The 25,050-nt window shown below is 38.9% G+C and overlaps 1 protein-coding gene across 1 annotated transcript in view; it reads left to right on the top strand.

The window, feature by feature from the left end:
* The first annotated feature begins 1,703 nt into the window (after window positions 1-1,703).
* Window positions 1,704-25,050, top strand: part of HIBADH (3-hydroxyisobutyrate dehydrogenase) — a 126,310-nt gene continuing 102,963 nt past the window's right edge. Inside the window, exons 1-3 of the mRNA XM_046021351.1 lie at window positions 1,704-1,993; window positions 15,054-15,214; window positions 23,259-23,368. Of these exons, the coding sequence (XP_045877307.1) occupies window positions 1,903-1,993; window positions 15,054-15,214; window positions 23,259-23,368 (362 nt within the window). The 5' untranslated portion in view covers window positions 1,704-1,902. The remainder of the gene's footprint in view (window positions 1,994-15,053; window positions 15,215-23,258; window positions 23,369-25,050) is intronic.

Here is a 25,050-nt window from a genome sequence, read left to right on the forward strand (position 1 = left end):
CACATAGGAAGCAACGTTTTGCAAAGAAATACTCATTTTCAAGAAGAGATCTCTATAAACCACCTGGAGAAACAAAAAGCAGTAGCGCACCATAAAAATGACAAAAACGATCTGATTGGATATAAAGTCTCAAGAGAACTGGGATATAAAGTTTAGGAGCTGGGAGATCAATTGATATGTTGTCCTGTGTTGTAAATAGCTCTGCTATGTAGGCTGACATAGTTGAAAGGCAGAGCACATTTCAGCAGTTAATTATAGAAATCTGCAGGACTACGTTTATTGGTTGCAGGAGGTCTATTCCAGCTAAAACCCAAATAAACTGGAGAGAGAAGATCAGGTAGGACATTCTCCAGAAACCAATTAAATAGATTTGGACAGGAACCCAAATCTAGGAGACTGTCCCAATGCTGAAATAATTTTTCCCCTTTCCCTCCTTCCGTCCTCCTTTCGTTTCTCCCTTCCTCCCTCCCTTCCTTCTTTTTGGTTGGTGTGGAATAGAGGGCTGCAGTGGAGAGATAGCCAAAGAAAGGAGTTGTTTTTGTACCAGTTAGAAATGTGAACCTTGCACTCTGTACTAGTTCCTGGAAACATTGCTAGCCTACCCAGAACCATGAAAGAACCTGCTTGGAAATTATCCAGTTTCTTTCCTTTTCTTTTAGGTACTTCCAACTCCATGACTGACTGGGCAGAAGTGAAAAATAAGGTCAAAGTCAAATCTGTTGATTTTACTACTCAGATTAAAAGGTTGGGTGAGCACAATCTAGGCAAATGAATAAGTAGAATGAATGGGGGGGGGGATGGACACCTTGGGATTTCTATTGTCCTAGACACTCCTCACTGTTTTTCCTTCTATACTACCTTTCTGCAAAGGTTGCAAGTCTTGCTTTGGAGTGTGCGGGGCTCACAACCTTTTTATGGGGTCAGTGGAGATGGGAAGCCCTGCAGTTGTTGCCAAAGGGTTCAGAGACTCAAATATGTACACTAAGCACAGAAAGAAGAATGAATAACTCTCTCTCTGTGTCTCTGACACACATACATATGGATGATTTTTTTGTATTTTCATTTATCCTTAGTTTGTGCTTACAAAACGCAGAATTTTCAAAACATTAAAGAAATATATATTGGAATAGAGTTCCTAGTAATTCTACCTATCAAATAGAATAATGTTACCAACTTGTTTTCCTACTGTTTCTCAAATTTATGGAGAAATTGTTGTGTTAAAGTGAAATGCATATCAAAGTTATCACATTAATGGTAGGTTTCTGTTGTTTTTCAATGAACAGACGCTAAAAATACAAGTACTAACATTAGGAGATCCGCGTATTATTGAACTTAAAAATGGGTCCCTATACTTAGCCTAGGAATTTTTGCTTTTGCATAAAAATTACAGCAGCTGCGGCGAATCAGTTTTGTTCTTGCCTGCACGGTGGCAGCACAAGCAGTTACACCCTCCTAGGGGGCGGTTCCGGAGGGTCAGGCGCTCGTAGGTGCCAACATTGAGTGGCAGCCACCGCCTCCCGCATACCCGCTGCGTTTTGATAAACAAGAGACTCGCGCCTGCCTTCGCTAGACGAGGGAGGAGCTTGGGGGCGGGGCCAGGGCGCTCAATGCGGGTGGGGTTCGAAAAGGCTTCCTATTGGTTAGCGAGGTGCAGGGACCAGAGAATCCTGATTGGTCTGGTTCCCTATCCGTGAGGGGACTGACGACCCCTGTCTCTCCCGGCAGCGCCTCTCCGCGTCGCGCTCCTCCCCTCGTCGGTGGGCGCCCGCCCCGAGCTGCAGAGCGCGTGCGCGCGCCGCCCCACGCAGCGGTGCTTCCCGCCCGCTCCGTGGCGCACACTTGCAGTCAGTGGGTAAGCCGGGAGCCGCGGAGGTCACCGTGGGGAGGCGGGGCGGGGGCAGCATGGCAGCCTCCTTACGGCTCCGCGGAGCCGTCGCCGGCCTCCGGTATTGGAGCCGCCGGCAGCGCCCGGCAGCGTACAGCCTTGCAGCGGGTAAGGACCTCGCGCCTTCTCCCCCCGTCCCTCCTCCAGCTGCCCGCTTCTCGCGCCCTGACGGCCGAAGAGGTGTTTTCACGGGAGGCGCTGCGGTTGGGTCGGGGCTTAAAACCCCCAGTTTTGGCTGGTCCCAAGGCCTGGCCTCTTCTGCGGCCACCTCTCGCGCAGCTAGTCTTTCCCCCCACCCCTCAGTAATCTCCCCTAGTCCCCCCCCGCCCCGGGATCCAGATGAATGGCTTTCAGCGCCTTTTGGAGGACTTAGGAAGAGGTGGGAAGAGCTTGGGTTAAGGGAGGAATATTTGGCTCTGGGGCGTGTTTCTTTGGAGTTAGGGCTGCGAAGACAATTGGAGGGCCCAGCCCCAGGGGCGACCTGGCCTCTATCCCTGTAACTCTCAATCTATCCCTGTGATGCTCCCTGGTGGGCGTGCCATCGGGCAGTGGGGTTTGATTTTTGTTTAACCACCTTAATCGCGGAGGATGGTCTTACACAAGTGGTCGTCTATACAAACCAGGTGACAAGTCATTCCAGCGAAGTTTTAAGTCACCCCCTTGACTAGCACGGGTTGCCTCCTTTGCCCCGCTTTTTTTGTAACTGTGCTACCTGAAGATGGCACTTCTGTCAGATTATTAACTAAGACACTTTGAGCGTCCTTGAAATTGTGGTCTGCACATACTCTGTTTCTCCCCGCACACCATTATAACTTATGGAAGCCAACCATCGACTTAGGAAGAGGCACTTTTTAGATACACAGAGATCTAATCTTTGTCGTTTTTCCAATGAAGAACCCGAGGCCCCTTGGATGAATGAATTAAGGTATCCCATCAGGATCCAGAAAGTAGTTCTTGATTTTTTTTTCTCATTCCTGCAGCTTCTACTACACCAGCACTCCTCTTTAATTGAAAAAATTGGTTGATTTATGGAGACATTGCCGTTGTCTTTTTGTAAAAGTTTGAGAGTGTAACTGCGCTATTGAGCAGTTTCATACCCAGGATTTAAAAAAAAAGCCTTGGTACTAATATTTTTCTGATCACGTAGAAAAATACCAGGCTGGGAATTTAGTGCTTGATAGCTTCCCTTCTCAGGTTCAGTAATACCTAAGCAGAACTGTGAATTTCCTGTCTGGCTTAGGCTCTATGTGATGCAAGAGAACAGCTGCTTCACAATCACAGTAAGAAGATACAAACTCACAGAATTTGCTAAACTTGAGTGTAACCAGTATTTGAGCTGCATGTATGTATTGAGCTACAAAAAAATGCCTCCCACTTCGGAGATACTTAAATCTGTTAGTCACTTTTCCAGTACTAAATGTAGCACCAGTTTTCACATGAATGAGCTATTGTTTCAGTGTTGATTAGCCAGGGAAGATATTCGTACTTCTTAGTGGTTTTATAAGGTGTTCTAATGATATTTTAATGAATCTTGGATGTACCCATTAGAGTTATGAAAGTTCTTTGAGTTTATGCTGGAAGAGCCTGAGGCCCAAGAATGTCAAAGTTGCCTCTCAACTGGAAGAGCCTACCTCACCGTGCTGGTTAGACTACTTTGGCATATAATCTTGTTCTTTGGGTTCTTTGACCCGAAGATGTATGGAGGTAGATTTATGATGAATTTTAAATATTTCATTTTGTGATGATTGCTTAAAACATTTCAACAATTGTTTTTACTCGGAATTGTTTAAATGTTTCTGTGAATTTTAGTTCACTAAATTTACTTTTTTTTTCAAAGATTTTATTTATTTATTTGACAGAGAGACATAGCGAGAGAGGGAACACAAGCAGGGGGAGAGGAATGGGAGAAGCAGGTTTCCTGCAGAGCAGGGAGCCCTATGTGGGGCTCTCGTGACCTGAGCCGAAGGCAGACGCTTAACTGAGCCACCCAGGCGCCCCACTAAATTTACTTTTGCATTACCTTTTTTTGACATTGGAGTCTTAAAAAATAAATAAAAAATTTACGCGCAAATCTAGACTCTAGGGACAGAAAGAACCACGTTCAAATAGTAACGTTATGTAGTGTTCTGAATTCTGTGGGATATTTGTCTCTATCATATGTTTAGTGTGTTTATATCATATGGATGATACTATTATAAAGATCCATACAATTTATTTACTAAAAAAAAAGAGAGAGACCTAAAGATTGCTAGTTAATAGCATACCTTAATTTTAAAATATTAAAAACATCAAAAAGGAAAAATAAAAGAAATATTACACTCCACATATATTACTATTTCATCACCATTTATTAAAAAGTTTTGTATTTTATCTTAAAAGGTAATTAGTTGTAGTTTAGACTTCTTTAAACTGACAGGAAAAAATCTATAATTATAGGCCCTTTGTATTCATTGTGACTTATCAACATGTACATGGAAAAAGAATTTGTATCACATAGTCTTAAAATGACCCCCAACCAAAGGTGGAATGGGAAAATCAACCGGAATCATGTACAGAAGTGGGAATAACATTTTTTTTATTATGGCCCTTTTTGTGTATATGAAATCTACTTTCAAAGCAATGCATAGTATAAATAAAATACACGGCAATTTTTTCCTTAACATTAGCCTCTAGGGTTGCGCATTAAGCTCTGAAAAGCTGCATATGGTTCTCGGACCAACAGTTGACCTTAGACTTGTGAGATTGCATACTCGTTACATTATTTCTAAAATAACTCAAATAGTAAAGGCCTTTGTAGAGCAGGTCACCACCCTTCGTTTGGTAACTCTTAGTATTAAAGCTCTTAGTATTAAAGTATTTATACGACATAATATTATGTGATAAAATAGGATAAAAGTTGTGTATACAATATAATCTCAGTATAATGAGATTTGCATGGCAGGGCTATGCAAAATGCTAATAGTGATTATTTTTGTGTAGGGAGATTAACTTTTTCCCCATGATGGCACTTTTTCATATTTTCCAGTTTCCTACAATTTTTTGCCTTTTGATACTTAGAGTAGGCTGGTTTTTGGTAGCACTGCATGTTACGAAGATATGGATAACTTTGCCCCTGTATTAGAGAAAAAGGACATAACCAGTAAGTTTTACATCTATAGATTTAGAGACTAATTTTGCCAAATTTTCTAGCTAGTATGTTTACCAGTCAACCAGTGTCATTTTTGTATTGTGTTGACTGATTTCCTGCCAGCTTGATTTTAGCTATCATCTGATTCTATTTCTACACGTTAATGTGAGTGACGTACTTAAAGGAAAATGTGTTAAGTTTGAAAGTGTAAGAATTTAGTGTAAGAATTCTTTTATACTTATTTGAATTTCTGCCTCTTTAGGAGCATATTCTTCATTGTCCAAGAAGCACTCCTGATGCTTCACCTTAAGTAAGAGCTCTGTTTCCTTAGAGAGCATCCTCTAAAATGCACTGTATCCCTTTTTCTAACACTCTGGCTCTTCTTACCTGCTGTACAAAATGGACATTTGGCATAGGACTTGTACCCCCATACTGCTTCTTGACTACTGATAGTAAAAGTAGCAAATACTTAATGACCTATCATCTGCCAGGCACTGCTCGGCACTTTATGCATATTATCTCAAGGAGTCCTTAAATGTCTTTAAATAACCTGAAGTAGTGACTCTTGTTGATAAAACTTAATGTCCCGGGAAGTTAGGTAACTGGTTAGTTCAGGGGCATATGTCTAAGAAGTGACCTTGCCTGGATTGGAACCTAGGTCTTGTATATATATGGCTGTCCTTCAGAGAAGTTCTTAAATATTATCACCATAGTAAAAACTCTTCTCTCTTGACATTAAATCATCTAATTATACTACCCTTTCTCTGTCTTTGCCACAAGCAAAAATGAAATGAAGAGAACAACTGAGCCCATCATTAAAAAACTTTATTGATTTTCTTATTGGCTTATCCAAAGCTGGGCCTCAACTATAACAACTAACATCAATGCTCTCCTACACCTCTTCCAAGATCTCACTGCTAGGAATTGCTGTACTGCTCATATTGCAAAAGCTGAACTAGTCTTCTGGGTTAATATACCACCCCCTACCCGCCGTGTTGTTAACCAGTATGCTTTATATCATTGTCATCTCAGTTGGCCCTTTGACCCCTCCCTCCTTTCCCCCTCCAAATACATAGACATATTTTTCTGCCCCTTCATTGCATTAAGTCCCTCTCTAGGTTTATCTGTATCCACCTCAGACCTCAGACTTAATTGTAATCAGAAATTTCAGTGATGCCTTTGTTAGCCTTCTAGTATTATCTTTTCTCCAACTCATGCTCTTTTTCTGGATGACTTGTTTTGCCTGTGGTCTGTGTTCCTCCTGGCTGTTCACTTAAGTAGTATTACCACTGCTAGTCAAGGAAACTTGCTGATTAGAATGTAACATTCCTTGTTACATATTGGGATTACCCACAGCATTGCCAAATCATTGACTTTGGGCTGCCAGTGTGTGGAAGCTGTCAATTATAGAGAGCCAGCATTACCGTGATTGGGTTATGTTATTTGGAGCTTGCATCTGGCTCTGGGAAGAAGGGATGTTGGAAAGTCAATCTGCAATGTTTAATGGCTGTGGATCTACTTTGCTGGATCTGTTTTATCACCATCTTTACTCTGATTGTTTCAGAACTGTATCCCCATATGTCCACTTGATGAAAGTTCTCTCTAGAAAGTCATGTAACATTAGTAAACACTGTGTGCCAGTGCTTGTATTTTCTTATTATAAAAGTAGTTACAAAAGTTATATGCACATAATAAAAACTCAAAAGGTTATAAAAAACAGTCTTTTCTCTAACTCTGGCCTCTCTAGATGTGACAACTGTTTCTTATGTATTCTTACAGAAGTTCAATAAAAGTTAATGCATATATATTCTTTTCTCCTTATATACTATATGTGATTATATCTAATGCTCTTCATCTTGCTTTTTTTCACTTAATAACCTATCCTGGAGATTTTTTTTCACTATACTTCTAGATAACACATTCTTTTGAACATTTGCGTAATATTTCATTGTATTGCTTTTCTGTGGATTATCAAGTGCCCTGTTAATGTTTATTTACCTTGTTTACAGTTTTTCTGCTGTTACAAACAGTACTATAACAAAATATATTTTTGTGTTGTTCAGAGTTTATGTGTAGTAGGAGTCAGCAAACTATGGCCTATAGATGGTCCCCTGTTTTTTTGTAAATAGTATTGGACCACAAGCTTGGTCATTTGTTTATAGCTTGTCTGTGGCTGCTTTAAAACTGGAGTGGATGAGGTGAAAAGCTGTGACAGGGCCTCATGGCCCGAAAAGCTGAAAATGTTTTCTACCTGACCCCTTAAAAAAAGTGTGCTAACCTCCCAGTGTATCATAAATTCCTAGACATGGAATTACTGGGTCAAAGAGTAGGTACATTTTAATTTTAAATTTCATAATAAAATTCAAATGTAGATAATTTTCTTTCAAATTGCCATCCAAAAGGCTGACCTAATATGTAATTCTGCAGTATGTGGGAGTACATATTTTCATTAGTCCTTCCTTGCCACTAGTTTTATCAGAGAAACAAATTTCTTCATCTGATAACTGAAAAATGATATTACATTGCTTTGTTTTATATTACCCCAATTATAACAGAATTGAATATAATTTTAAAGTTTTTTTGTCATTTAAATATTTTCTGTACACAATTTTGTGATTTTTGTCTAATTAAAAAATGAGTCATTCATATTTTTCTTCTAGATTTTATTTTATTTTTTTAAAAAATTTTTTAAAGATTTTATTATTTTATTTGACAGACAGAGATCACAAGTAGGCAGAGGCAGGCACAGAGAGAAGAGGAAGCAGGCTCCCCGCTAAGCAGAGAGCCCGATGTGGGGCTCCATCCCAGGACCCTGGGACCACGACCCGAGCCGAAGGCAGAGGCCTTAACCCACTGAGCCACCCAGGCGCCCCTTTCTTCTAGATTTTAAATAGCTATTTGCATGTAAACCAAAAAAGTGCTGTTTCTCTTGTGTGTTGCAAGTGTTTTTCCTGGTTATTTGTATTTTGTCATGTTTATGGTATTTTTTCCATATAGATACGTTGAGTTTTTTTCCCCTTTATTATGAAAAATTTCAAGCAAAAGTATTGAAAGAATACAATGATATTTGTGTAATCTTTGCTTAGTGTCAACAGTTGTTAACATTTTGACCTATTTGCTTTCTTTCTTTCCAACTATATTCATATCCCACTTGTATCATTTGAAAGTACAACACAGACTCGTAACACTTCAGCCCTAAATAATGCAGAGTGATTCTCCCAAGAATAAGGATGGTCTTCTAAATAACCAAATTATCATTACCTAAGACAATTAGCAATTCCATAACATCATTTAATATCTAGTTCATACTTAAAGTTCCATAATTTTCTTAAGAATATCTTTTATAGGGGCACCTGGGTGGCTCAGTGGGTTAAAGCCTCTGCCTTCGGCTCAGGTCATGATCCCGGGATCCTGGGATTGAGCCCTCCATCGGGCTTTCTGCTCGACAGGGAGCCTGCTTCCCCTCTCTGTCTCAGCCTGCCTCTCTGACTACTTGTGACCTCTGTCTGTCAAATAAGTAAATAAAATCTTAAAAAAAAAAAAAAGAATATCTTTTATAGTTCTTTCTTTTTTTCTTTCTTTTTTCCAAATCAGGATCTCTCCAAACTTCATGCATTGCACATGATTGATAAATCACTTTAATATCTTATTTGAGAGCTGTCTTCTCTTGTTCTTTTTTTCTTCTTAAAAGTCTTATTTATTTGGGAGAGAGTGAGCGAGAGAGAGAGAGAACGCACAAGCGGGGGGGGGGGTGTGGGGGGGGAGAGGCAGAGGGAAAAGTAGGCTAGGATCCACCACCTGAGCCAAAGGCAGAGGCTTAACTGACTGTGCCACCCAGGTGCCCCTCTTTGTTCTATAAACATGTTGACTTTTTTTTTTTTAAATCTTTATTTATTTATTTGTCAGAGAGAGAGAGCGCCAGCACAGGCAGACAGAGTGGTAGGCAGAGACAGAGAGAGAAGCAGGCTCCCCGCGGAGCACGGAGCCGGATGTGGGACTCGATCCTGTGACGCTGGGATCATGACCTGAGCCGAAGGCAGCCGCTTAACCAACTGAGCCACCCAGGCATCCCGACTTTTTTTTTTTTTTTTTAAGATTTTTATTTATTCATTTGAAAGAGCACACAATTGGGGGGTGGGGTAGAGGGACTGAGGGAGAAACAGTCTCCCCACTGAGCAGGGGTCCAGAGGTCCCCCTGAGGGACTGAGACTGAGGTCCCCCATGAGGGACCTGATCCAAGGCCCCAGGACTACAGCCAGAGTTGAAGGCAGACGCCTAACTGATGAGCCACCCGGGTACCCCAACAGTTGACTTTTTAAAGACAGATTTATTGTAATTATTGTAATATAGTTGACTTATAATCAACTGCACATATTTATTTGAGAGAGAGAGCACAAGCAGGGGAAAGCAGAGGGAGAGGGGGGGAGGGAGCATCAAACTCCCTGCTGAGAGGAGGGAGCCTGCTGCAGGGATTGATCCCAGGACCCCGAGATCATTACCCAAGCAGAAGGCAGGTGCTTAACCAACTGAGCCACCCAGGTACCCCTAAAGTGTATATATTTAAAGCACACAGTTTGGGGTGCCCGAGTGGCTTATTTGGTTAAACATCTGTCTTTGGCTCAGGTCATGATCCCAGGGTCCTGGGATTGAGTCCCACGTGGGGCTCCCTGCTCAACAAGGAGTCTGCTTCTCCCTCTCCCTCTGCCCCCACATCCATTCCTGCACTCTCTATTTCTCTCAAATGAATAAATCAAATATTTTTTTTTTAAGTAAAGCATACAGTTTAATGAGTTTTGACACATGTATGTACCTGTGAAACCATCACCAAAATCAAGATTGTGAACATATTTGACATGCCTCCAAATTTCCTCCTGTCCCTTCACATATACAAATATTTGTAATTATGTATTTTTACACTGGATATAGATTCCTTCCTTGATAGTTGTTGTTTCAGTACTTTAAAGGTGATGCTCTACTGTGTTCTCTCTTGCCTGTTTCTGACAAGAAATCTGCCTTATCTTTGCTCCTCTGTATATAAAGTCTTTTTCTCTGGCTGCTTTTGATCATTTTGATTATGATGTGTCTTGCTATAGTTGTGTTTATGTTTCCTGTGTTGGGGTTCCTTGGGCTTCTTGGATGTGTACGGTGGAGGGTATATAGTTTTTGTCAAATTTGGACATTTTTGGCTGTTACTTCTTCATATCTTTTTTCCATCTCTACTTTTATCTCATTTGATGACTCCAGTTACTTGTGTATTTGGCTAGTTGAAGCTGTCCCATAGCTCACTACAGTTCTTTTTATTAAGTTCTCTCTCTGCATGTTGTTTTGGATAGTTTTTATTGTTATGTCTTTAAGAGCACTAATCCTTTCTTCTGCAGTATCTGTTCTGCTTTTAACCCAGTGTGATTTTCATTTTACACATGGTCTTTTTCATCTTATGAAATTCAGTTTTGGGTCTTTTAAAAAAAATAATTAATTAATTAGTTAGTTTGACAGAGAGAGTACAAGTAGGCAGAGCAGCAGGCAGAGGGAGAAGGAGAAGTCGGCTCTCTGCTGAGCAGGGAGCCTGAGCCGGGGCTTGATCCCAGGGTGCTGGGATCATGACCCGAGCTGAAGGCAGTCGCTTAACTGACTGAGCCACCCAGGCACCCCAATTTTGGGTCTTTTTTTTTTGTATCTTTCATATCTCTATCTTTGGAACGTTCAGACTACAGTTATTATCACTTTTAATATCCTTGCCTCCTAATCTTAACATCTGTGTTGGTTTAGAGTTGGTTTCTTCTTTTTGACTTCTAAATGTTGATATTCCCTTGGGCTTTGTTCTTCAGTGTCTTTTACTCTCATTTGGCAGTTTCATCAACTACCACAATTTCAGTTCTCGCCTTAAAGCAGATTGTTACCAAATAATTGTCTTTTTTTCTCATCCTATCTCTGAGATGATCTTAATTGATTATATTTCTAAGTCTGTGGGATGTCTTTCCGCTCATTGACAGTTTACAGTTACTTTATTTAAAATGGTGATAGCTTTCTTTCTTGATTTCTCCACTTAGGTATTGCTAGCCCTGTTCTTGCTGTCGTCTTTGATCTTTCCTTTATTCTAGCCCATAATCCAAATCTATCGCTATGTACTTTTACTTCTGGCTTTAAAATGTTATGAACTGAATGTTTGCTGCCCCCCCCCCCCCCCCCTTATATGTTGAAATCCTAATCCACACTGTGATGGTATTAGGAGGTGAGGCCTTTGGGAATTAATTTAGGTTATGAGGGTGGAGCCCTCATGAATGGGATTATTATCCTTATAAAAAGAGACAGGAGAGCTTGTCCTCTTCTCTCTGCTCTTGGCCATGTTAAGATATAAGGAGATGACCATATACAAGCCCAGAAGTGGGTTCTCACCAGACACTGGATCTGTTGCCACCTTGATCTTGGATTTCCCAGCTTCCGGAAGTGTGAGATATAAATGTTTGTTGTTTAAGCCACTCAGACTGTGACATATTTGTTGAAGCAGCTCAAATGAACAAAGAGAGACCTGTACTCATAATACTGTTACTTTTATATTAGTCTTTATATAGTTTCAGTGGTTTATTTTTATTATTAGTCTTGCCTGAGGAGACAGATCTAGAAAAATGTTGCTAAGGCAGATGATGTCGAAGAGATGGCTGCTTGTGGCAATACTTCTTACTTACAAAATATAGTCAAATTGTTTAGCATGCTGAATTTCTCTTCCCTTCTTTAATCTTCCTCTTCCACTTCCGTTTCCTTCCTTCCTTCCAAGATCTGTCCATCCATGTTAGAGATCAGATTCTCATCCATGTTAGAGAGAGAGAGAGAGAGAGAGAGCGCGCATGTGAGAGCACAGTGGGGGAGGGGCAGAGGGAAAGGGAGAAAGAGAATCCCAAGCAGACTCCCTGCTGAGCATGGAGCCCATCTCAAACTCAGTCCCACTACCCTGAGATCATGACCTGAGCTGAAATCAAGGGTTGGATGCTTAACTGACTGAACCACCCAGGCATCCTGCATTGTTTCGTTCAGTCTTAATTTGTGTTGTTTTGTTTCTTTGTGCATCCTCTAGGAAGAGTGAAGGCAGTGTCATATAGTGGTTAAAAGGGAAGAACCTAGAGTCACACTGGTTGAATTTGAAACTTGGCATTGCAGTTTAGTATAGTCTTGGGCATTTCATTTAAATTCACTAAGTGTCAGGGCTCTCAACTGAAAGGAGGCTTAATGATAGGATATGATGACAATGCTATTTATAAAGTGTTTAGTAAGATCTGGCATGTAGTAAAATCGCCAAGAATAATTTTTACTGTTATTTTTTTCTTGGCTTTTCTTTTTCCTTGCATATAGTCATGTCCTTTTTTATATGGAGTTCCCTTCCTTCCTACTTTCCTTTCCATTTGAAATCCTAGAATACTCAGGTCACATGCTACCTTCTTTAACCAGATGAATTCTCCTTTATGTCAGCATTGTTTTTGATACTTTTTTTATTATTACTGTTATTTTTATTTTAAGATTATTTATTTATTTATTTGTCAGAGAGAGTAGAAGCATGGAGAGCAGCAGGCAGAACAGGCAGAGGGAAAAGCAGGCTGCTGAGCAAGGAGCCCAACGTGGGACTCGATCCCAGGACCCTGGGATAATGACCAGAGCCAAAGGCAGACTCCTAACCCACTGAGCCACCCAGGCGTCCCAGTTTTTCATATTTTATCTTCAACTTTCCTTTGTTGGTTTTTTTGTACATAGTTTATTTCCTTTTGGATTTTAAGCATGTTGACAGCAAGGACTATATGTCATTGTGTCTTCTGTGGCATTTGGCAAGGTACATCATAGTTGCTTCCTATACTTGAATGTGTGAATGACCGTGGTTCTACCTTGCCATAGTTACTGACCTAGAGTGAGTTGTCTGTTAAATTAACTGTTTTTAAATCACAGTCATGCTAGTTTCCAGTATTTTTAGTTAAATGATGCCTTTCCAAGCTTAATACCATACTCTGTTGTAATAGTTATTAGCATCATCATTAGTTATTAGTGCTAGAGTTCTCTTACAAAGTATGCTTCTCATTCTGTTTAATATTGTAACATTTAAATTAGGTGTCATTTCTCTGTCACTGAACCCCTTGTGGGCCAGAAGGTCAGCCACAGGACTCCTGTTATACCCATGGTGTTAAACTTAATACTGGTAGGGTGATGTTGCACAAGAATGATACCCATGTTTAATGGAAATGTTAGAGTCAAGCATCAAGTTAAAAGGAATTAAATACGCTTCTAACCCAAGAAGACCTCTATTTCTTTTTTTAAGGTTTTACTTTATGTAATCTCTACACCATAATGGGGCTCAACTCACAACCCTGAGACCAAGAGTTGCATGCTTCACCGATGGAGCCAGCCAGGCACCCAGAAGTCCTCTATTTCTTTTCTTTCTTTTTTAAAATTTAAATTCAGTTAATTAACATACAATGTAGTATTTGTTTCAGAGGTACAGATCTGTGATTCATCAGTGTTATATAATACCCAGAGCTGATTACAACACATACCCTCCCCAAAGTCCATCACCCAGTTACCCCATCCCTCTCCCCTCCAGCAACCCTCAGTTTGTTTTGTTTGATTTAGAGTCTCTTAGGGTTTGTCTCTCTCAAGACCTCTATTTCTTAAGCTTTAGGGTTTCAAATAATTTGGTTTTAGGAAATCTAATTACATTTAAATTAAATTCAGGGAAGAGAAGGGATCCATCAGTTGAGAGGATCTGAAACTCAAAAGGGGTGACTGACTGTAATTAGTTGGTGTACTACACAGTTGTGTAACTAGAGTCCTTGAAAGACAAAGGAAAAATAAAGCTTTCAGTGGCGGGGGAAAGGGCAAGTAGAGTCCTCTCTCAGTAGACTGGGAACTTTCGAGGGCAAGGACTGTATGTATCTTGCTTATGTCTATCTCTGGCTCTGTCATAGTATTTCATGCAGTAAATTCTTGTTGAGTGGAGTTCTAATCTAGAAATGAAGAAATGATGTATAAGGTTATTTTCATGGCAATGCAAAGTCCCTTTGCTCTTTCTTGCAAAAATCATTACTTTGGCTTGTGTGCCCCAGTATGATTTCAAAAGGCCTCTGTGAAAATGAAGAAAATCAAACAAAACCTGTATACAGCTTTTTAAGAACAATTCCTTTTCTGTAAATGGAAATGCCTCTTCTCTGAAAGTGAATGGAGTTGTTACTAGCCCAAGGCACTGAAACTGTTACCCTTGCCATTTAAAGCCCATGGAAGCATTCCCATCTTCTCCCCTAGAACCCATGTTATGAACTGGTGACTTAGTTGGTTTAACATTTTACTAAGATTTTTTTATACCATTGGAGGGGATGATTTCTATAAATGTGGGGGTGGGAAGGTAAAAAACTTTTTTCTATTCTTGGACCTTGTCCAAGATACATGTTTTATTGAATATTTTGTTTGCCATATGCATTATTAAAGGTGATAATATAGATAGAAAGAATCTAAAGTACATCACATAATAGGGAAAACACATATTTTAGAAATGAGAACATTTTTTAAAATTTATTGTTAAAAATGGTAAAAGGGATGTTATAGAGATAGAAAGCAGGAGAGATTGCTTAAAATTGTATAGTTGTTTCCTATAGAGCTAAATAATTAGATGTTTGTACGTGGTTGATGTCTTTAAATGTGATTAGATCATTAGTTTAAAACTAGCATTTTAAAGGTTTTTTTTAAAAATAGAAAACATTTCAGGACTCCTGGGTAGTTCAGTTTGTTAAGCATCTGTTTTCAGGTCAGGTCCTGATCCCAGGGTATGGAGTCCTGCATCTAGCTCCAAGCTCAGCCTCTCCCTCTGCCTGCAGCTCTCCCTGCTTGTGTTCTCTCTTGATATCTCTGTCACTATTTGTCTCTCTCTATCAAATAAATTAAATCTTAAAAAATAAATAAAAATAAAGATAGAAAACATCTCAGTAACAATTGACTTAACTAATACTGAATGAATGTTTATAGTAAGAAATGTCACTGCCCTTACTGAAAGTAATTTATTGAAATCAGTATGTTCTAGGTCAATGGCTTCTAAGACTCCAGTTGGATTCATTGGACTGGGCAACATGGGGAATCCAATGGCAAAAAACCTCATGAAACATGGCTATCCACTCATTATTTATGATGTGTTCCCTGATGCATGCAAAGAGTTTCAAGATGCAGGTGAACAGGTAAGGCCTTTTCTTTAGATTTGTTATAGATTTTGATGTTTAAAAATAAATAATGACAAATGAGGAGTATACACAATGGAATTACAAACCTACTTCATTGTTAATTATATACATGTTATATATTTATTTTTGTATTGTTGTTATTGTTAACTTTCATTCAGCATCCGTCTGTGCAACAAAGATTGAGGTGGTCTGTTCTTTGGCAGGTGACTGCTAGCATTTCTCAGGTTGGGTCAAAGGGCTTGTTTTCGCTCTGTATCAGTTTTCTGAGATAGTAACTTTACTGAGTGTGCTATGAAAGCAGGTAGTTTGGTAGAAATAGCTTCCCATGTTATTGAGAGGCACAGCTTGTCTTAGGACAAGAATAGGTTTAGGGATTGGAAACTCAGTTTGAATCCCAGCTTATATACTTACCTGCTTTCTTACTGGGGGCAAGTTATTTCAGCTGTCTTCCTCATCTGTAAAATGGGAATGATGACAGCCTGTGTCATTAGATTATGAGGCTTAAATGAGAATATATGTAAATGTATTTCATAAATATTATGTGGCAACACTTTGTGAATATATATGTTATTGGGCATTAAACCAGGAGACAACCTAGCAACACTGTGTGCCATATGAAGTACAGAGCCGAGTGAATGAAGGATCTCAAGTGTTTTGTTTTTAGGCTGTCATTCTTGTTTGAAGAATTTCTGTACTAGATAGAATATATCCTACTCATTTTTAATTATAGACTTAGCACTTGTTTCAGAAACTCAGAGTGCTTTGTTTCAAGACCATTTTACGTAAAAATTTTATGATTCAGATATAGTATTTTCTATAGTACCTTAATTTCTTCAAATGTAAAATTCAAATAGCTATATAGGAAAGATGATAGCATCTACTGCTCAGTTCCTGTTTGAATTTGTTAACCTTTACCAATAACTCACATGACAGGAGATCATATATTAATAACTGAATTTAGGGTTTTGTTTTTTTTTGAGATATGAAGGAAGTTCTGTGCAAGTTGTGGAGTGGTAAGGCTGAATGTAATCCCAGAATTGGGGGAGTACTAAAAATTTTCTGAGAAATATAGAAAAAAATGAGACAAAAAATAAAATTAAACAGCCCACTTCTGGATGATAGACTTAAAGCAGATACTAAGAAACGTAATGCCCGTGTAAAGAGCAGGTTTAGATTTCTAGAAATTTCTGCCTTAGGGTAGAATTCTACTTTAGGGTAGAATTTTTGAATACCTGCTCTATGTCTAACAGTCCCCCTAGTGCTGCGGAGAATAAAACAGGTTGAGTTGGATCTGGTAGCGTGTTAGGTGTGTCTTGGGTGACAAGACTCAATACTAGTACAAGGAAAGTTTTTATTAAAATTGCATTTTGATGACAAAGTACTGAAGCAGTTTTTGAGGAGAAAAAAAATAATAATTGTTAAGAGTCACTTCATTTCTGATAGGGAACTATAACTGTTAAGAGTCATTTCATTTCTCAGAGGAACTACAAAAATATTATGTATAATCTTTGCTCACCTCCAAACAGAAATGATGTAGTTTAAAATGAATGTGGTAGAGACAGGATCTCCCAGATTCCTAAATAGAAATGAGAAGATTCTAGGACACTGGTTCAGTTATTGGATATTCCTTTTCCTTGAGATATATAAGTGGGTATGAGGAAGGAAAGAAGATGGATTCTGGGTAGCTGCTCCTCTCAGATTAGTGAAGAGTAAAGACTTGTTTTAGCTTCTTGTCTACAGTTCCCATCCCTGCCCCCAACACATGGTGGGAAAAGTTCTGAGGCACCAGCCTGGAAGAGAGAATCCTCCTTTCCCACATCTTCTGTTCCTCACATCTCTGGTTCCCCTATGACCTTGCCTCTGTGAGATCCTCTGAGTATTGATTATGACAGCAGTGGAGGGTAGGAGAATATGAAACTTAGATGAATGAAAGGAGAAGGATAAAGGATAAGAAAGCTTTGGGCCTGAGGGGGAGTATCATGCCATAATAAAATGAAAACATTTATTAAATAATTTATGCTGGCAGCCTAAAAAACGTTTTGAATGGTGGTGATGTCATTTGGACAAGTGTGATTTCCTAAGATCAGTACTTCAAAAAGTAACAATTTGGATGAATAAATTCTGATGTATTAAAATGTCAGCACTATTATTTCATAGCTATATTTAGTTAAAAATTTTTTTGGATAAAAGAACAAATGAGTTTTGTTCTACTACTAAAAGACAAAGACCAGACTTGGAACGGGATAGAAAAATGTAGGTGAAAACCTTGAAACTTACTGCCATTGTGCACAGTAGTGCAATGAAGTGTTCAAGGGTTCAGCAGTTCAAGAGTCTGTTTGTGTTGATACTTCCATTTTAAGAACAAGTGCCCCCCCCCACTGCCCCCGCCTTCTCCCAACATTGCTATGTGAGGTGAAGCTGATAAATGGCAGCCAAAGAAAATGAGGTCCCCTCCCTGACAGTGATTGCATAGACTGGATAGTTGATTTCTAATGTTGACTGTGCTTTCAGTGAGAAATTTGAAGGGAGAGAAGGTACCACAGTAGGTTCTAAAGAGCTTTGGACATTTCTTTGAAGAAGTGTTTTGTTTTTGTTTTTGTTTTTGTAAAGCAAAAAGTGGGGATTTTTTGTTTCTTTTAACTGTTTAACTGAAGAGTTGGGAAGTGGTCTGACCCATGGCACAGCCAAATTTTGGGCATAGACGTTATCAGGTTCCTTTCTATCTGCCTCTTGTCTCAGCATTGCTCCAGGGCTCCTCCCTCCTTCCAAAGTACATGATAGCCCCCTGCGGTTCCAGGTGAAGAAATGCTTTAGATATTCCAACCCTGGAGGTTTTCTTTAAGCCCAGTCTCGTAGTCTTTCTGTAACCCCGTATTACATGGGTTATGAAGGAAATAAAAACTTTGACATGTTAAAAAAGTTTGACATGATTAATGGTATTTAATCAATTTATTTATGCCTTTAAGTGTTAACCTATTCTAGGGGTGCCTGGCTGACTCAGTCAGTAGAACATGTGGTTCTTGATGGGGTTGTGAGTTCAAGCCCCATGTGGAGCATAGAGTTTACTTTAAAAAAAGTATGAATTTGGGGCACCTGGATGCTTCAGTTGTTTGAGCATCCAACTCTTGATCTCATCCCAGGTCTTGATCTCAGGGTTGTGAGGTCAAGCCCTGTGTTAGGCTCTATGGAGGGCATGGAGCCTACTTAAAAAAAAACAAAAACAAAAACAAAACTTAACCTATTTTGATAGGATATTTATACTTGGTTAATTATGATTTTGGTCATTTCCGCAAAAAATGCAGGCATTCCTCTTTCAGTATCCCTTTATTATATCCTTATTTTTGTTGGAAACTCAGGTTTAACCTACAATGACGCATCATTTCAACTTTTAGAATCTTTCCTAAGAATGTAACCTGCATTACAAAGGTAATTATCAAGGCTTTGTTTATTAGAAATCATGAATTGATAAATTGTGAATGCAGTGGTATAAAAAACCCTGGAACCAGACTGCCTGGGCTTAAATCTCAGCTCTACCATTTGCTGGCTGTGTAACTTTGGACAAATTATTTAACTCTTTTTACTTAAATTTCCTCATTTTATAAAATGGTGATTTTAATAGTACCCTTTTTGGTCGTGGAGAACCTGGCATGTAGAGAGTGCTATTACTGCTATTATTAGTCTTACTGTTGTTGTTACGGTGGTGGTTGTTGTATCTCTGCCATCTCTCTCCTAAATCTTCATTCCCCAACACCACTAATAGAAACATACCAGTCTTGGCTGAATCTCTGAGTTCAGAGTGCTTTGGAAGAGAACTATAGACATAAATATTTTTTTAGATTTTATTTATTTATTTGAGAATGAGCAGAGATAGCGAGAGAAAATAGGAGCTGGGAGGAGAGGGAGCAGTAGCCTCCCCACTGAGCAGGGAACCTGATGTGGGACACGATCCCATCACCCTGGGATCATGAGCTGAGCCGAAGGCAGATGCTTAACCAACTGAGCCATCTAGGTGCCCTACAGACATATTTTTAAATCAAAGAATGCTGGTTAAAAATTAAAACCATACCAGGAGGTAAAGTGATTTGATGGCATCCCTGTTTAAGAATACATTCTGCACTGTCCCTTCCATCCCACTTTCATTTTACAGAAGATACCAGTTTCTCTTTAGTGTTAGTGTCAAGGGCATATGACTTGTGCTTCATTTTCATTGTCTAGGAATTTCCTTGGAGATGCTGCTGATCTATGCCAATGTCTTGGGACTTTTACACCACTTCTGTGTGAGTTTCCTGGTTGAACTAGGCTTAATTAGATTGTCTTTTCTTTTTTTTCTCTTTGAAAACTTGGAAGCTGTCTTGTTCCTGGGTTGTAAGGCTGAGCATGTTTGGCTAAGTAATTCTCTTGGGGTCTAAGCTGGCATCCTCTCAGGTCTTGTTAAATGAGGACCTTAAAAGCCTCTTGCTGAGTGTGCTCCGTCATTGTTGACCAAATGTTTTAAGATGTAGGCACAAACTGTTTTTGTCAGTTTTTCTACTATAGTGTAATTTTGAAGTAACAGTGTGCTTTTCTACTTGGAAAGATTAAAAAACACAGAATGGCAGGTTTAACCAAGGTCATGTTCATCTTATTTCTTAGCAAGTTTCTCTTACCCACTTGGCTTACTTGGAAGCAATGCTGAACTTAATTTATGTGACTGTTTTATTTGGAAGAGACAATGAGATTTTTCTTTGTGGAAAGCAACTAGTTAACAGTTGTCTTCTGATGGATACGTAAAAAGGAGGTGCAGTTCCCTCAGATTACTCTGGGCCTTGATGCTCGAAACCTCCCTCCTTCCCCCCACGCAGCAAATCAGATTTTGTCTTTAATTGATCCAGTCTTCTACTCCTTATATTGCATACCTGCTGTTGATGGGTACTAGCATACAGATGAATCTAAATCCGGAGAAATTGGCTACAAAAATTCTCAAAGACTGAAGAGATCATGATACACAAAGGAACCAATCTCCTATAGTTAAAATTGAGATAATAGAAAAATAGAGTCATCTTAATTCATAATAATTTAGGGATGAAGCAGATGGAATTAGCGAGAGATCTTTCTGGATGGTCATGATAGAGCAGAGCAGAGCAGTGGCTGAGTCAGCCAGGTCAGTGACTGTCCGCAGATAGAAGGTGCAGAAGAATCTTATTAATACTGTACCTTTGTACTGATCATATCTCATGAGCTCTTTTTCACAGAGGCTCTACCTTCCTAGAACTTAAGTGGAAAATTTCTTTACCTAAGTTTCCTTTCTACTTTGGAGATCGAAGCCTTTAAAGATAACCCAAGTCACTATTCTTACTTTCTAGATTTAGGAACTGAAGCCAGAGAGTTTAAGTGATTTTCACAAAATCACACATGGGCTTGGTGGCTGAGCTGCAACTGAACCTGGGTCTCTGGCTTCCCAAATCAGTGTTCCTTTCACTGATCCATGCTGTCTTTGCTTATCCATTCAATTAGTAAATGTAATTGAAGGGACTCTAATTAGTTTGGCTCCTAAAGGCTTTTGTGGTTAGTGTCAGACTGGCAACAAGGTTTGTTTTTTTCCCCCCAGCTTTTGAGTCGTGGCCAAATTTTGTCAGTCAATTATTTCAGAGTCTTGAAGTCATCACATGGAAGTCAAGATGATTTGAATAGCTGGACACACATGTTTGTGTGTCTAATAAACTTGCCTTGTGTAGTGCAAATTAGAGACTTACTATAATGTACCAAATGTATATAGTCATTAGATTATGGAGCAGTTGTGGCCAATACAGTGGTGACATTCCAGCTATCACTATCATTGTGTGTTTTTTCCGGACCCGTGAGCTTTGACACTATATAATATATAATTGAGGGATTAGCAGTACTCTGGCAATCCAGGCATCCCAAGAAGCAGATGCTAGGGATGCAGGGGGCTGATTGGGCACCCCATGCACTTGGCAGTTACATGAATTGGCACTGCCAGTTCATGGGTATGAGAAGCTTGGAGGTGTGAAGTATACTTAGATCTGTGAACTAATTGTTGGTGCCCCTGAGGGCACCTCTCAAGGAGTTATTTAGGTGGAATTGAATTTCCTTCAATGGAAGAGACTCACTGAATTCCTAAGAGGAAATCTGAAATTGACTCTTAGACCTCAGGCCTTACCACAGTCTCTGAAAGATGGAGAGAGATGGAGCTGGGGTAGAAGGAAGGGCCACTGAAAGGTATGCCACTGTTTTGTATTGTCTGTATTGCTTCATTGAAGGAGGGACGAAGAGATGAGGCTCTCTGTGTAACCCATATTCTTGATACAGTCCCGGAATAGAGAAATACTACCCCGGAATAGAGAAATACTACCCCGGAATAGAGAAATACTACCCCGGAATAGAGAAATACTACTCCTATAACTTTTCCTATTCTTATACTCATATTACTCAGCTCTGTTTTTCTTGAGTCAACTTGAGCTGTTTGCCAGCAAACAGTTGCCTCTTTTTGAATCTCAGCATTTATTTGGGTGTCAGAAAGGTTTTTACTTAACTGAAGTATGTCATCGTAATCCACAGAAAAAAAAAGGTTTTTTTTTTCCAGAGTTTTTAGGGCAAATCCCAGTGATGTATCAAAATGTACTGTTGAATGCGCTACATTTTTAGAATGAAACACTGAAAGAGTATCTCTTTTTTTTGTTTTAGGGTCTGAGATATTTTGTGTTAGCATTTAATGTTAATACACAAAGTGTTAGGGTACTTGATTGCCTGACATTTTAAAGTATACTTATGAACTTAGTTTATGTTAAAACTGTGTTTGTCTCAAATTTGATTTCAAAGCAAATATTCTGTTAGGGAAAATCAAATTGTGATTACCTCTAGCTCATAATACTTAGATTACACACTATTTGCCTTTCCATTCTTCCACTTTCATCAATTGTACATCAAAGACAAAAAGAAAATGTTAGGTATCATTCCACCACACAAGAAGCAGAGGCATTCCCCGTTTCTAGGTTGCTTACATGGTAGTTCACATTTCCTAGCAGAAAATATGTCCATTTCTGATACATGTGTACATCATTCTTCAGTTATCCTCCTGACATTCCTTTGTCTTTTTTTTTTTTTTTAAGAGAGATAAAGCTTCATGTTGGAGTGATGGATTCTTTTTGTTAAAGGAGCGTTTGAATCAAGAAATGAGCTTTCAGCCTCTTCTGACATCTTTGGTTGCCAACATGCTGGCCAGGCATATCAAGGGGCATGTGTGAGAGCAAGTAGGGTTTTGGGGAATGCCAGTGAGGGCGCGTACATCTCTGCATGCATGCACACATGCACACATGCACAGGATGGACAGTAACTTTCCTTGTCAGTGTGTTTGTGGTCATCATAAGGTGGAAATGAGGGCGAAAATGAGCATACCGTGATGCCTGTTTGTATGTCTTTCTTGTATCTCCAGTTTCCACAAGAGTCCTGGTAGCTCACATGCTCGGCCTTTATGGTGGTACTTACAGCTCATGCAGGAGGTGCTCATATCCTTGTCCTTGACCTTTTCCTTTCCTTACAGGCTTAATTTTTTGCTTTTTTTCCTCTTGAAAATGGAGACTGGGGATTGGTGGTAATGGGGGCTTGAGAATTTACTAGGGGATTTTGCTGTCTATGGAATCATTGGTCAATCCTGGAGTTCAGCTTCCATCTCTGTTGCACTAGATTGTTTTTCTTAGTCAAAGCTTCTACCAAAAAGTATGCGATTTGAGAATCCCAAGTTGGAGGAATCCATGAGAAGTACGCCTGTTCCCAGGACTGTTGGGTTTTGCCCTTTTCCCCTCAACTCACTTTACGCTTTTTAAAATAAACAGTAGATTCGATTCCATAGATACTGCATCTATATGTGTATAAGGAATGGACTCTCTATTTTAGGCAGTAAATGTTTTTGTCATTTGGAAACAAGAATGAGTTTATTCAGTCACTGTTGTCAGCATGTGTAAAAAGTAGATCCTGCTTGTGCTCCAAAAACTGCTTCCATTTTAATTTAAGTAACGTGCCTTTGTATTTTTTTTTTTAAAAGGTAGTGTCTTCCCCAGCAGATGTGGCTGAAAAAGCTGACAGAATTATTACAATGTTGCCCACCAGTATCAATGCAATAGAAGCTTATTCTGGAGCAAATGGAATTCTGAAGTATGTATTTCTGAACCGTGGAAATTTTCTTGTTATGATAGTCCATGAATTTCACATTTGTTAACACTTTAGGAAATTACAGTAATGTTTGTTAAACCTTTCTGTACAGTTTTCTTACTTCTTAAAAGTGAATGGTATGGTTTCTCTCTCATTGTAAAGGCTTTATTTTTTCACTGAAAGCAGGCATGTGACTTTTGGGAATAATTTTTTTTGTTGTTGTTTCTGTTTCTTTACTTAACTCTTGCATTAAACTTACACTTTCATGGCTAACATGTTTAAGAGACTTTTAAAGTTTGCATTTTAAACTGTACAGATGTTACAAGCATAATTTTCTTATGGTTTATAGAAATGCAGGAAAAGGTTTCTATGAAAAATAAAACCAAACATTGGAAAGAACACCATTATTTAACATTTTATTATATTATAAAAAGTTATTGTATGTCCTCTGGGTTAGTACATCTGTGTAGTAAGAACTTTGAGAAGTTGGAATTAAAGGTTAGCAGTAGCTCTTTAAATAAAATGTAATTTAGGTCAGAATTTTCTAGCCAGTACTTTGCTTCCCTGGCTTTGAGAACCTTTTTGGTTAATTTCTATCTATTGCCAGAGCCTTGTGGTTGTGTTAGAATGACAGTGGTTGAATTTCCGATTTAATTTTCTGGTTTTACTCATTCCTGTTTCTAACTTGTTGTTGAATTTAGCAAAGAACTAGAACAAACTGGTAGGCCCTGTGGACATATGTAGGGCTAAAAGAAAGGGTTTAATTTCATGAAGATGTAATACATGAAATATGAGGTTTTGGGGAATTGAATTGCTTTAGAAAACTAACAGACTTGGAAGCAAAAGACACTTGGATGTTAGGCAGAAAACCGGTAAGATAAATGTTTAGATTTCAGGGAAGGTTGAAAGACCCTCATTTCAGGTGAGGGGGAGCCCTCAAGCCCAAGGTGCGTGTGGTCCTGAGGTAACCTAGCTGTTGCATTATGGAGTCTGTCCCAATATGGCCCTGTGTTGCCTGTCAAGTCTAAGTTACTAAAAATTTGTATGAAGGCAAAATCCCGTGTTTATTAATATTCTTTACTAAGGAATATGGTAGCCAACTAGCAGAGCAGTTTTGTCCAGGAGTGCTTTCAAAGAATGTGGCTTCAAGTTGAACTGTAATTTGCTTTTCATGGTGGTTCTTTATTTTCTTCTGGGTCAGAATTATTTCCCCATTTGTAGTACATATGTAATTTTTGAGCCAGTTTCCCATTTGCCTAAAGATTTAAGAGCTTAAGAATTTTACTGTCACACAACACTGGGAAATGTAATTCTTAATTTTCAGGTTACACAAAGTGAAACTTCCACATACTGAGGTGATCTATAATAGAGCATGCTATTTCTTTTCTGTGGAATATACCCAATCATTGCATTTGGACCAGATCAGTTCACATGTTTATTAAAATTGTTGTTTAAAGCATTTTGTATACTATTTTTTCTATAGAAAGATTTTTCTTTAATAGTTTTTTAGCAGTGATTTTCTGTTTCCTCCTTCAATATTTATATTTATTCATTTCTAATTTTCCAGTAATAATTATGATTATTGTTACCTGGGTTAGTTAATCTGTACTAAGGACTTTGGGAAGTTTGAATTAAAGGTAAGCCATAGCCCTTTAAATAAATGATAACTTAGATCCATTTCCTAG

Source organism: Meles meles, chromosome 10, assembly GCF_922984935.1.
Source record: "Meles meles chromosome 10, mMelMel3.1 paternal haplotype, whole genome shotgun sequence".
Lineage (NCBI taxonomy): Eukaryota > Metazoa > Chordata > Mammalia > Carnivora > Mustelidae > Meles > Meles meles.